At 38.4% G+C, this 14,935-nt stretch overlaps 1 protein-coding gene across 2 annotated transcripts; it reads right to left on the bottom strand.

Moving 5' to 3' along the window:
- Positions 1-2,466: 2,466 nt before the first annotated feature.
- Positions 2,467-14,935, bottom strand: GALR1 (galanin receptor 1). Of its 2 annotated transcripts, XM_088059271.1 has the most exons (4): positions 14,451-14,935; positions 14,145-14,288; positions 7,455-7,520; positions 2,467-3,535 (listed from the first exon to the last, which is right to left on the bottom strand). In XM_088059271.1, the coding sequence occupies exons 1-4, from the start codon at positions 14,844-14,846 to the stop codon at positions 3,218-3,220; spliced, it is 924 nt and encodes a 307-aa protein (XP_087915397.1). In that variant the 5' UTR covers positions 14,847-14,935; the 3' UTR covers positions 2,467-3,217. The 2 variants fall into 2 exon arrangements, with proteins under 2 accessions (XP_087915397.1, XP_005517376.2); XM_005517319.2 differs by having other exon boundaries at positions 14,145-14,935.

The raw sequence follows: 14,935 nt of genomic DNA, 5'->3' as shown, positions 1-14,935 counted from the left end.
CTGTTGCCTATTTTGTTTTGTACAGCGTAATATTTTCAAATTCACAAAACAGGTGTAATTCAGCAAGACTATTTCTTCAAACCTAGCCAGAAAAATCTTTTTTTGCTTTTGCCTTTATTTCATGTACACTGAAATCAACCTTTCTGGTTAGAAAAAGATGTAAGAAAGCATACTAAGCCAGTCAATGAGGCAAAACTTCTGCTTAGCTTTCCACCAGAAACAACAATCCCTGCCAACAAGCTCAGAACCTGGAAGCAAATACTCAGTTGTAGGGGATCTTAGCACCCATTTCCTGATTTTCTACCCAAATCAGCCTTTTATTTGGTGGGACACCTTCCTGACCAAGTGTCCAGCTGCTCAAGGGTAGGACACAGCTCATAGCATGAACACTGCTTCTGTATTCATAACCTTTGTGTCACAGCCTAGACTAAAGTCACACTAGAGACACACACCACCAAAGGCAAGTTTCAGGAAACTGAGCCTTAGAGTGTCAGCTGCTTCTTAAGGTTTCCCTGAAAAGTCAGGTGGAAATTTTATTGATTCTCCAGGAATAAGGTGGGACCTCTCTAACTAGTTGTTAAAGAAATCACTTCCCTCCTACTCCCTCATCCTAAAAACTTCAGACAGGTGTAGCTCCATTACTATCGAGCACCTAGGTTTAAAATAATGTACAATTCTTCTCTAGATGAGACAATATACTCAGCTTGTTATTATAATTGTTTCTACAGTTACATGTTTACATTGCATTTTTTAATAAAAACATAAAATAACAATTTTTCAAAACAAAAAATATAATTTTCAAAATTGTAGAATTTCCTAAAATGTTGCAAAGTCAGCTGAAGTTTGATAATGCTTTAATAACTTGGGTGTTTGAGGTGATGAGTATCTCAGAACTCAAAGGAACTTCTTTCTGTTCTGTTTCTGAACCTCAGTCCTAGCCCAGGAAATAATTTCCTGCATAGATAAACCCTTCTTTTCCAACTGAGAGGTTTTTTAAGTATATATTTGCATACATTTATATTTTTTGTTCCTAGAAATATCATCAAATGGTCTCTTCACATGAAAGAATGGACACAAACACCATGCATGCAATAGCAGGTCTTTGAAACTATTTTACTGATTCCAAGCAGACAATACTGGCACATAAACATAGATATTTTTACGTGAGCTAATTCTCCATAGTTGATGTTCCACCACTCTGAATTTTAATTTTTTCTAAAGCAAGTCCATGGAGAAAAAGGAATATGAAAGAGCATCTGGCCAACACCACTTAGCATCTTCAACGACCAGGAGAGGGGTTTCAAGACTCTCAGCAATTTTACACACAATACCAAACCTCGGGGAGCGATGGATATTCTGGAGAGCAGGCATGCCTATCAGAGGGCCCTTGGTAAGCTGGAAATATGGAACTAACAGCTGTCAAATGCAGAAGGTCAAGAAAGCCAAAAGCCAAGTCCTGACACTTGGACAGGGAGTCAATGCAAACCTGCAGGAAAGGACTCAAGGGCTTGTAAAGCAGAAATTAAATGTAAGTCAACAGCGTATCCTTGAAGCCATAAATGATGATAATATTGGGCTGCATTAGCAAGAACCAGCCAATGGGTCAAGAGAAGCAATTATTCCGCTCAGTGCTTGTGAGGCCACATCTGGAACACTCAGAACACAGTTTTGAACGCCTCAGTTCATGAGAGGGATGGATACACTGAAGGAAGGGCAGTGGAAGGCCACTGACCCAGCCAGGGACCTGAGGAGAGGCTGAGAGCAGCACATGGTTTCAAAGGGGAAGGCTGAGGGGAAATTCAGTGGCCACCTTAAAATTACACATTAGTCAGAGAAAATACTTCAGTACACAGTGAAAGGGCAGAAAGCAATGGTCACAGGATACACCAAGGGAAATCCCAGCTGTGGAAAAGGAAAAGTATTTTAGTGAGGGTGATTAGGCACAGGTTGTTGAATTGCCATCCTTAGAAATGTTCAGACCTTGACTAAACAAGAAAGTGATACAACTCCAAAGGTATCAGTGCCTTGAGAGGAGGTCCAGAGGTTCCTTTAATTTGATTTGCTCTGTGAGTCTATAGGTCATTAACTAAAAAAGGTAAAATCATGTCTTAATCCAGCTAAAAGAATGTTTTTAAAGGAGCAAGTGTTTTTCCCTTATTTCTTTAGTGGTTTACCACCTAAAAGCATTTTAAGGAAATTTATAAAATTGAGGAAACTATTAATTTTACTTAAGAATTTGCAGAATTGTACCATTTATCTTATGCATTTTCCACTAATTTAAACACAACCTTCTTTATATTTCCAGTTGAAAATTACATGATACCAAGCTCCACCTACAACTTTTAAGGGAATCCTACCTTTAAATCCTTAAGCATTTTCTAGAGCTTCTTTACAAAACATAATATTTTAAAACACATGTATATATAACACATTTAAAACTGTATCTCCATCTCAAAGCCTCTGAAATTAAGGAAACGTACATACACGTGCACATGCAGCACAGGAAGAAAAGCTTCCCTCACTTAGACACAAATCCACATTTTGGTACAACTACATACAGGCCATAAAAAAAAGCCCCTGTATAGTGTACACAAAATTTCAGTGTATAGAGTAAGGCAGCCATATGAAGTGGAAAACCAATCAATCCTTGCTCAGTATAACACATTAAAACCAGCTAAACAGAAAGAAATAGCATTCCTCTCTAAAGCAATTGCCTCAAGGTGTACACAACTTATTCCAGCTCCAAATCAGAGCTCATGTTTGAAAAAACACATTGTCAAAACAATCTGAAGAGAGAACAAAAACTTTCCTCTTTGAAATCATAGTAGTCCAGTATTTATTATCTGTAGGACAGAAAATTTATCCATTTTTCACTTTCACGGAGTAAGATGTCAGAAAGTTACCTGTCCACATCAACATCTTCTTCCTATACCTTTGTATGCTTAGCAAGAATGGAGACACATCATCTCAACATTTTTTTCCTCAAATATCTATGCAAGTCCAAGAGTTTTATTTGATAATGCTATCTAAGAGGCAAAAGATCAGCCCAGGTGTCTTTCGTATGAGTTTCACAAACTTTGGTTACAAACGCAACTTCAGTACATTAAATACCAATTAGCTTTATCAAGATAAGCCCAGGATAAAGCTCATTGTGCTTTTTTTTTCTTGATGTTCAGTTTACATAAAGGAAGAGCCAACATACAGGGCTTCTCAACATTCACACATGGGTACAATTGGTAGAGGGTGGTGTATCTATCCGACTTTTATTTTCCTTAGCATCATTCAGAACTGACTCATTACCAATCTGGCATTTGAAGACTTGCTTGTAGGCCTTCCTAAAATTTTCAGAGAGAAATGCATATATGATTGGGTTCACAGAAGAATTGCTGTAAGCCAGGCAGTGTGCAGTTACCCTGAAGAGAAAGGAGGCTTGAGTCAGTGGGAAAACTCCAAATTCAGCCCAGAGATGGATCACATGATGAGGAAGCCAGGAGATGCCAAAAACCACTACCACCACCAACACAGTCTGTGCTGTCTGAGACAAGGAAAGGAAAACACATATGTCTGATGAGCACTCAAAGAATCAGCTTTAAACCTAGTTTAAAACTACTGTTTGGAGGAAAAAAAAAAAAACCCCACAACAAAAAGTATACTGAGAGGGAACACACTGCAATATTAGTTACTGATTTCACCCCTATTTTATTTATTTTTATTTATTACTTATTTTATTTTGCATAGTGAACCACTGCAAGGAGAAACCCAGCCCTGGAAAATGTCATAGTAAACAGCAAATGCACAACTTTTCTCAAAGGTAAAGAATGATAACTCCCTACACAAAAGCTTTGGGTTTTTTTCTGAAGTGGTCCTAAACCTGTTGTAAAGTAATGACAACAGGGGTCTGTGGGAAATCTCATCCAGATCTAATGATACTAATATTTTAGTAATATTTAGTAATATTTAGTATAGATTATAGTAAATAGTATATATAAATACTATTATTTAATTAAATAAATTAATTAAATTAAATAATATTATTAAATAAATATTATTATTTAATATATAAATATACTATTATAGTAAATAGTATATATAAAATAGTAAATAGTAAATGTAGAAATATATAAATATATAATATAGTAATTATGCTGTATATATAGTCTATAGTCTATATTCTATATTCTATATTCTATATAATAATATACAATATAAAATACTGTATCATGTATTATAACATATTATATATATGATATATGTTATAAAATATATAATATAATATATATATGTATATAATATATATGTATATTCATATATATATTCATGTATATATGTATAATATAATATATGTAAAATATATGTAAAATATATTTACAATATTATATATTTATATGTTTACTATTTACTATTTTTAATTTTAATAGATATATAAAATAGTAAATAATAAATATTTAGTAATATTTATATTAGTAATCTAATGATTACTAACATTTTAGTACAGTGCAGAAGAACTTCTGATGAAAATTTCAAGAGAGATGTATTATACATAAAGGCAGCTGATGGAAGAGCTTAGAGCTTGCACAAATGCTTACTAAAGTAAGCTTTTTGAAAGAATCTCCTTTAAACACACAATTTCCACAGGGAGACTCATACAACGACATTCTGGGATACAATTAGTGGGAAAAAAAAATAAGGGCTTGAAATTTCTGATGATTGCACATTATCAAAACCAATCTGGAAATTAAAGTTCACCACCAAACACTAAATTAAAATATGGACCAAAAAATATCCTCAGTGCTTCTTCCACACTCCACTTCCACTATTTATGAGAGGATCATCAATTTCATTAGATCCATTCTGAGCTCCAGAACCACTTGGTAGGGACCCTTCAGGTGCTGAAGGAGTTCTGTCAGGGCACAGTGGAATCTGTCAATATTTTCTTAAGCTTTCACCTAGTTCAGGAATAGCAGTTAGTGCTTTGCAGTGGCCTAAGTAATTAATATCTATTCCTCTACCAAGTACCTCTTTCATTTAAATAAATCTCCAAATGGAAGTCGAATAATAATTCCAAAGCATATTATGTCATAAGCCATTGTAATTACTATATTAACACATTTTAACATATTTTTTCAGGTAACATCTTCACATCCAAAACTAACCCAGTGGCCACAGAGTGATAAAAAAATAATGAAATTTTTTTAAAAAAAATTTAAAAAAATAAGTATATTTTTTGCTAGTTTCTTGAGCTTGGTCTATACTTCTTAACCTGAATAATGCTCAGTAATAATTAAACTGACCTACCTAATCAGAACATGAGTTAGTGTAGAAAAACTTACAGGAAAAACATTTTGATTTCTGTGGCAAAGGGCCAAAATAACTTATGACAGGTGCTGTTGTTGGTCAGTATAACCTCACAACAGAAAACAAAGGACATTTTATTTGTAGTTAATATAATTTTAGTCTAAAGAAATCACTTGTTTTCATAAGCCAATCCTCTACTTAGCCCGATGAGGTTTAAATCAGTTGTCGCTAAAACAGCCAAAAAGATATTTTGTCTTCCAGGTCTTATCAGGAGAAGGTGTTCTAACAAGACTGCATAAATTAAGAGCAGTTTATTCTCTAATTGATGCACTCAAATTTTCAGTACACCAGATGCAGTATTACTTCAAAAGAGGCATATAACTTCCATTGGTTCCAAATTCTAAGAAAAATTAACCAGGAAAATCACTGACTTTCAATAGGCTATTGGTGCACCTGAAAGCAGAGGGTGCCAATATGCCTCTTGTAACTTTTACTTAAGGTATTTCATATCTGCAGAAGAAGCAATTTTGTATTAGGAAACCTCACAATATCTGCTTTATCCCATTGTTCCTCCTAAGCATAACTTCAGAGTTTACTTTTCCAAAATCATCACTTTGTCTTGCAAGCAAGATATCACTAAAGCTCTTTTTTCCTACGTGCTTAGGGTTTCTTTCTAGCAAATAAAACCAGCTTGAAGTATATGAGGTTAATATCGATGCTTTGTGACCAGAAAGCATGACAAAAAGCATTTAGGCAAATTAATATTCTTCATTATGTCTTTTCCCACACATGCCGCAAATTTATTTTCCAGTTCTCCTACTAGAATGTTCATAAAGGTTTGGATAAAGGTAAAAATGTATAATTACACCTGAAATGCATTCTTCACAAGACAATAGAAGGAAAAGAAGAAAGATATGGTAACCAAAGAGAGCACTAACACACTGATGAAGACAGGATGGCTTTGAAAAACATGAGTTAGGCCTTAGGTTTAGAATCTCATTTTCTAAGGCAAAAAAAAAAAAATCTAGACTGCTTTTTGGTTTTTTTCCTCTTTGGCTACTGAACCCTGATACATTCAAGCAGTCTTGATCATATCTGGTCAGATCTGAAATATTTCGAGAGTGGTTAGAGGAAATGCACAGATATTTCCAGTTTGAGAATAATTTAGATGAGAGATGGCAATGTACAAAATGTCTTTGAAAACTATACCTTTGGCCTTGACAACATTAAATGCAAAAGTATATAAGCTAAGTGTTTTACTGAGTCAGGGCCACAATTCTTGTAATTCTAGGAATCAAAATCTATTGAGGAGGATATTTTAAGAAAAAATAGAGAATGCATAAATAAGATAGTTCTTACTCCCTGTTGAGTCCATGTATATTTCATTTACTTTGCAGGCACTCTCCATGCCCATATGAAAGTAGTGATCAGATCACATGAAGAGCTGTAGCTAAAGGGCTTTTTTCCTCCATATCCATAAAATAAGAATTTAGTCAAATGATCACTGTGGTCAAATCTGCTCAAAAATCACCACATTATATTAACTGACAAATTCTCCATTTAAACACATCTTTCAAATATTGTTCTAAATCATGAAGCTCATATTCTTCTTTAAATAACTTTCAGGATTCTATTTGTATCCAGGACATAACTTATGTCTTGAATGTAGGAGAATAAAACATTGTGTGGAAAATCAATAGAAGAATTGGAGAATCATCATAAGTCTCTTATTAGACTCCTACTGGGAAGCACAATAAATTTCATTTTAAAGGTTCCTCATACAACCTAGGAATTTTTCACTGAAATGTTTTAAAATCGGTTAGTTCAAAAAAAACCGAAACACACCCTTGATTTAGAAGTCAGGGGAAATGCCTGTGAGAAAAAATGTAGCACAAAAGACAGGTTGCTCTCCTGTGCCTAAATTTCAGATGCTCTGAAGTTCCAAATATGAGGATCTCAGATAATGGCTTGATGCAATGAGATTGAAAACTTGGATCAGAAAAGATTCCAATCTGCCAGGTTCAGAGGGACACTAAATATTTCATCAAATACTTAATTTTAATTTCTTCTCTCTGTTACATATTTAGCAACAAGTATCAAATTAGCTTAGCCATAACACTAAAGTACACACACGAGTGTTAGTAGTGAATGCAACATACCTTTTTCTTGGATGCTTCTGACTTCTTTGACATGTTTCTCAACTTCTTATGCAGATGATTAAGAACCTGAAAAGATTAATTTGCATCTCTTTATCGTATTTCCCCAATTTTTATTCAAACAAAATTCAAGCCCATGTATCTTTGTGTACTGTTGTGCTTTCCAGTACTGCATGAGTCACTAACAAACATCACCGAACCAGCATTTCAAACATGCACAGTAAGAAAAGCAAAAGAATTCCATACGTGAGTCCATGTGAACCAACAAACATGAAGCTGACCACAACTGAATTCTTATGAAAATATTCAGATGCATTACATAACAAATACACATCACAAATGAACAAGGAAACAGATGGAAACCTATCTTGTGTATAGAATTAGCAATCTCTTTTCTTCCATAAAAAGTCACAGACTGTTGGTTTAGAATGACCTTTAGTGTGTGTAACATAAGAAAACTGTATTTTTGATTCAGAGCTTTTCTGAGTCACCAGCATAATTTGCTTCCTTCAGATGGATGCTTGATTAATATAATCAAGACGTTGGCACTATTTGATCTTTGAAAGAAGCTTAGGCTTTCAAAAATCATTTATACTAAAATGAGACGTGGCACACGAGGCATGACACACGAAGCATGACCTTTAACAACAATGTGGTGATACTCACCATGTGTCTTTCACAAACAAATTTTAAAAATACATCACAAAAAGACTCATCGTCCAAGAGCAGGATCCAAATTTTAACATAATCATTTACACATAAGGTTTTGGATAGAGGATCTTGAGATGGGGAAAGGGCTCCAAATTCAGATTCTTTCATATCATCTGGGGACATTTTTTCTGTGTTCTTTGGGGTGCACAGCTAACCACTATCAGGACAGACATCAGTCAAGATGATCCAGAGACTTAATCCCACTCTGGCATCTGAGTTTTATAGACATACATATTGAATTAAAAGAAGTGAGATGGTATTTGTGAATATTCAGAGCTCATCAGCAGACTTTGTGTTTCAGGTATCAACTCTTATCTACCAGAGAACCACCACCAACAATAAAAATAAGAAATTACTTATAACCACAATATATTAAGCACAGTTCATTCGTGCCTGTCTGTGCACTCCCAAGTGCACCCTGAGTGCACTTCCTATTCAGAAACACTATCCAGGCCACTTCCAGGGGCTAACCCAAGCTAAGAAAAAGCAGGAGAAAAATAAATGGGCTTTCCCTGAGAAAGTTCCATTTTGACTTAATTTCTTTTTTCTTCAGTATAAAGCAGAATCAAAGGAAAGGACAGAACCCCCAGAAGAGCACAGAGATAACCATCTGGCTCACACTTTTTATTCACCTCCCATCACCCTTTACAGACCAGCTGAATTGCTGAGTCCATCAGTGAAAAACATAAAACTAAAAAAAGGGCATGGGAGGAATGCAATTAAGCTCATATCCCATTACTGCTGCTTCATCTATCATACCCCTTCACATAACTTACAGCAATGAGCTGTTTCTACTGGACCTTTGCAAATCCCATCATGTGCCACATAGTGAATGCACTGTTCTGTGACTCTCCCTCACAGTGCAAAACTAAAGTCAGATAAACTCTTCCCAGAGATGAGAACTGCAAAATCTTTTGTAAAGTTACAACCATTTTTTTTCTTCTGTTCTGAAACTTTTATCCTGAAGTTTTGCATTGTATCTCTCTCCAGTTCAAAGAAAGATGCAGGAGACAAAAGAGGTAAATTGGGTACTTGAGGGGGTTGAGAGGTGGTGGTGGTGGTAGAGGATTTTGTTGTCAATTTAGATTATAACCTTCAAATTAACCTTCTCAGCTTCCCCTCTTTTGGATTTCATACACATTTCATAAAAGATGTATTTGCAGTGAAAACATATTGGCTCCTCACAGTATTGTAACAGATGACATGAGAAGTAGCAGCAAGAGAAATAGGAAAAATGCAATTACTTATCAGCAGCAGTGGAACAGCTCTCAAAGACTTACACAGCATGCCATGGAGTATTAAAAAAGAGCCATGTTTATGCACAAATACTACCAGGCAAATCGAGGACAGTCTCCCCACTACCCTGTTCAAATTGCCTCTTCTCTGGGCCAATGAATAATCAATTGTTCCTCTAACAGCCTGAATGAACAATTATTCTACAATGTGCCTCTAAATTTGTCTCAGGCTATTTCTCTTAAGAAATTATTTCAGGATACCCACTAATACATTTGCATGCGCATTCTTAACCCACGGAATGAAATACTCAGCTTGCTAAAAAATAGGTCCCAACCTGCGCTCATAAGATGTAATATTTTCAACTCCAGCTTTCATGTACCTGCTGTTAAGAGATCAGCTTATCTCTTTCTGGAGATGAGGGTGGGGTGCTGTGGTAAGAAAATTATGTTGTGGTGTAAGATATTGTAAGGAGACTTGTAGGATCTAGTCTGGTCCAGACCATATGACCACAACTACTACTCATGACATGTGGTAGGCCCTTGGTTTTGCCTACAGATTTCTCCTTTCCTTTCCTTTCCTTTCCTTTCCTTTCCTTTCCTTTCCTTTCCTTCCCTTCCCTTCCCTTCCCTTCCCTTCCCTTCCCTTCCCTTCCCTTCCCTTCCCTTCCCTTCCCTTCCCTTCCCTTCCCTTCCCCTCCCTTCCCTTCCCTTCCCTTCCCTTCCCTTCCCTTCCCTTCCCTTCCCTTCCCTTCCCTTCCCTTCCCTTCCCTTCCCTTCCCTTCCCTTCCCTTCCCTTCCCTTCCCTTCCCTTCCCTTCCCTTCCCTTCCCTTCCCTTCCCTTCCCTTCCCTTCCCTTCCCTTCCCTTCTTCTTGCTTTCTTTTTCTTTTTTTTTCCCTTTCTCTCTCTTTTTAAACTAATTTTTAATTATTCTTTTCCCCCACTTGTTTCAGAAACTACATTCAAGATTGTTCGAAGCCCTGACTTTGACCAAATCAAGTAGAGAAAGAGATTTTTTCCAGTGCAAGATTGAGGAAAATAACTTCAACTATCTGTGCCTATTCACATAAGTCTACCAAACATTGTGAAAGATTGAAGTTAAAAACCATGTTTGCTGTCTGGCATTTCACTGACTGCACCCTCATTATCATCCACTGGAAATCATGCAGAAGGAAAGCCTGCACAAGGTCACTATCTAGTAAGAATGAACTGCTTGTTTTATGAATAATGTAGGCATTAAATTCTGAACCACCTTTGTAGTATGAACCTCATTGAAATTCAAGTGCCATTGCCTGCAATCCATGTTTTAAAGTAATGCTGCTACTTCTGTTGTCACAAGAGATCCTTCACCCTCTTTCAAATGGGTGACTAATGTGTCATACCTTTGATTTGTCTCTTTCAGTGCAGTTTAATAAAGTTTTCCCCTTGCTGCTTAGCAAAATTTAGGATATAATATCCAAAGCCAAATAAGCATGTATTTTATGTTGAGCCTTTTACTTTTTATGGCTTAGTTTTAACCAAGTCTGTAAATCATACATGACATGAATTCAGAATGTTCAGAATGATAGATAATAATGGAAACATTCTTAGGGCAAGACATATTTGTTCTAAAGAAAGCTTTTAACATTATACATCTATAAAAGGAAATGTTTGCTAATAATTACAGGTGTCCAACCAAAAGGTTTGACTGAAAGAGGCCTGACTTTCAAGGAGTGAATCCTTGAAAAATGGAGGTACCCAAAATTAGTTGTAACACTGCACAACCCTGGCAGATGTCAACTGCTAGAAGCTGACTGGGAAACATTTATCACTTTACCCTTTAAGGACACATTAGTGAGCAAATGTTGTAGCACTGTTACAAAACACATACAAAAAGCCAGTATTACAAAAATACAGTAAATACAGTGATAAGCAATAAAAGAGTCGGAATACAAGGTGTCTGTAAGTATGCAGTGCTGAGACTCAGCTGATCACTACATAATCACTGTTCCTCCCTCTGACGTAGTAAACTTCTTTCAAGAGTAGTTCTGTGAGACAACAAAAGCTGGTTTCCTGTGGATTTGTGACTTCTTTACTGTGTTCCCAAAAAGATGTGTCTTCTTCTCTGTAAGTTGATAAGACCTCTTCCCTTATGGCTTGTCTGGTGTTTAATGCAAATAAAATCACTTTGAAATAGAGAGACGCTCCACCTTCTTCATTGTCTTCTGTTTTCACGAAACTAGGAAAGTATCCTTAATTCTGATATTTCCACTCCTCTAGCAAAAAATTTGCATTAAAACGGAACCAGTGGAAACTCTCGTGGAAGAGAGAAAAGAGATATCGGTACACACAAAACAGAGCATGATTTCATAAATCTCTGCCTGAAGAGCATATATGACATGAGATATATTGGGAGGACACTGCTTCCAAATACCTGGCATACTTCAGCACTTCTGTACATTGTAACAGCATTGTTATCCATGGGCAAAATACAAATCTCTGCTAATATGATATAAATGTGAGTGAGAGAGAGAAAGAACTTGGCTCCCTATTAGAGTGCCTAAAAAATGAGACTTTCAAAACCGAAAGTTCAACTGCAATTTGTTTATGAAAGAAACAGAACTGCCTTAAAGGAGTCTAGAAAAGGCAATATATTCAAATAGAAAAATGAGTCTTCTTTGTCTTAATTTACTGTAGCAGAAGATTGCGTTATCTCGCTGATCCACAGTTCATGAAAACCACTGAAGTTCATTAGAAAATAATGCAGAGATTAATGTCTCCTATGAAGGCAGGCTGAGAGAGTTGGGGCTGCTCAGCCTGAAGAGAAGGCTCCCCCGCCCCAAAGTACTGCAGCTGGAGGTTTGTCAGTGGCTCCCAAAGAGGGCAGGAGTGAGTCTTTAGCTGTGGGGTACAAATACCTTTGATAGCTCTGTACAAGTCACGGCACTTTTCAGCTTGTAAACTGATTGGGAATTTGAGCTAGCCCCTAGCTATCTTCTAAAATTCACCCCTTTGGGTTAGCTCCTCCAGCCTGACACCACAGCAAGCAGGATCACACATACAGGCTCAAAACACATCACAAAGCCAGGGTGAGACCCTAGCTGGACAATAGTTTAAGCACACAATTTTATTGTAATTTCAAGTGGCCTTGATTTTACTACTTGATTTTAACTAACTCCTGGGCTATTTTTCACATAGAGTTGCTCTTTTTTCTTTTTTTTGCTTGGGGGTTATTTATTTATTTTTTAAAACTACATATTAACACTAATATTGAGAGATTTCCTTCTGTGCAGGTGCTTTGTAATGACAGAGTGTGTTTTATTTACCATGCATATATTTTGGTTAAACATATTTGCTTTTTTCATGCCAACACTGTACAGGACTATGCTAACTTTGAAAGATTTCTTTTTAATCTTCTCTCATATAATTAGACTTCGAAGGCCAGTACTTTATGCTGAGACTGAAGATGCTTTGGCTTTGAAAAAGGGAAGAATTTGTAGCTGAAAGCCCCTGTGCATGCATTCTGTAATGTTCTCTCTGCAATGTGCAGTTCCTTCAAACTGATGATCTATCACTAAACCTCAGTCATATTCACCACCGTAGATGAAATACCAGCATATTCATTCAGGGAAAGCAGGGTTCAGTTTATATACGAAAACTTGTGTTTCTTCTCCATTTGCCAGGCTGGATTTGTTCCACGATGAACAGCCATTTAGAAATGTTGTCCTTTATGTTCTGCGTGCCTTTGATTCAGAGTTGGACAACATTATATCCTCAATTTGCACATCACAATTAAGCTGACGTAATGTATATAAAACTGGGAAGAACACAAAATTACTTGTTCAAATTAAATACTTCAGGTACATCTATTGAACTTGCCAGTTGAAGAACTGACTTAAGCAGCCCTTATTTGCAAGAGCAGTCCAATCCTCTCAAATGTAAAGCACTGCCTAAGGAGAAATCCAGCAACTGAAGGCAGCTGGCACAGAAGCAGCAGGATCTCCGACTAACTCAGCAGGTAGCAGCTGGCGCTCCAGATCCTATTCAGCAGCAAGCTGAAGGATCATACGCTGAAGGCTGCAATTACTCCAGAAGAATGTGCCACTTTGCTTAACCATAAAAATCTTTAAATACCCATATTCAGGCACCCTTAATTACTGCTTTTTCCTACCTGGGTTCTCATGCCCTGCTCCCTAGAATCACCTGCCCTTGCTGTAGTCAGAGGTAACTTCTCATCAGCTTTAACTGGGGCAAGACATGGCAGCACAGGGACCAGGCAGCATAATGCACATTTTACTCTTAGCACCAAACAGATACATTTTGCCACTTTCAAGTGCACTGTGCATTTTAAAGAACTGAAGCCTGAACAACTTGTTGCTTTGTTTTACTTTATCGAGCCAAACTCTTCACACAGCACTGCAAGAAATTAGAAGAGTTACGGTGACAGTGAAAGCAGCAGAGCACTGGGGCTTCTTGGCATTCTGCAACAAGAAAATCTGACAGAGAGATCCCAGTAATTGCCAGACCAATCCCCCCCCTCACCCCATGCAATCCCTGTTCTGACCTCTCTGTGACACTGAATATATGCTGTACCCCTCTCAGACATCCCTCAGCTGTAAAACCTGCCCTCTCCCTTTGTGGCACAAACTCACCCCTGCTCCTTTTTCTCCCAACAGTGCCAAGTCCCTCCACATGCCCAGAAATGGCCCTACGGCTCACGGACACCTTTCCCACCACCATGTCCCCCCCATCCTTTTACATTTGCCCCACCTTGGCATAGCAGAAGGAGATGAGCAGCAGCGGGAGCAGATATCCAAAGACGAATGTGCAAATCACGTAGACCTTCTTGTGGCGTGGGTTGGGCCAGAACTCCCAGCAGAAGGTCTGGTTGCTGGTCTCACGGTGGAAGATGCGCTGGTGGTGAGCCACAGGCGAGGCCATGGCGAAGGAGAGAGCCCAGATGAGCCCCACACCCAACATCGCGTTGCGGGGAACACGCAAGGCTGACGAGCGGCGCGAGTGCACGATGGCCACGTACCGGTCCACAGACATGGCCGAGAGCGTGAAGATGCTCACCAGCATGGAGATGGTGAAGAAGTAGTGGATGAACTTGCAGATGAAAGCTCCCAGCACCCAGGTGGGCAGCACGTAGACCGTGGACTGGAAGGGGATGCAGAAGAGCAGGTAGGCCAGGTCGGCGATGCTCAGGTTGAGGATGAAGATGTTGGTGGTGCTGCGGCGCTTGCCCGGCTTGCTCCTCGCCAGCACCGTAATCACCAGGGTGTTGCCCAGCACCCCCAGGGTGAAGATTAAACCGAAGACGATCAAGGTGATGAAGTTATCGATGCCGATGCCGAAGAGGGGCTTCCCCTCGGCCTCCGGCAGCCCGGACAGGTTGAACTCCCCGCGGGGCGTCTGTGCCGCGGCTCGGGACAGGTTGAGGGGCGCCGCCGCGGGCTCTGCTGGCTCCATCCTTCCCCTTGCGCGCCGGGCAAAGTTTCCGCGGGCGGAACGCGGAGTCGCCGCTTCCCGGCACCACGGCAAGCCCGGGGCGGCCGCCC

This window comes from Pseudopodoces humilis, chromosome 1, assembly GCF_049639895.1.
Source record: "Pseudopodoces humilis isolate 2021_Gansu_Grassland_sample_001 chromosome 1, ASM4963989v1, whole genome shotgun sequence".
In the NCBI taxonomy this organism is placed as follows: domain Eukaryota; kingdom Metazoa; phylum Chordata; class Aves; order Passeriformes; family Paridae; genus Pseudopodoces; species Pseudopodoces humilis.
This window is presented reverse-complemented; position numbering and strand designations above follow the sequence as displayed.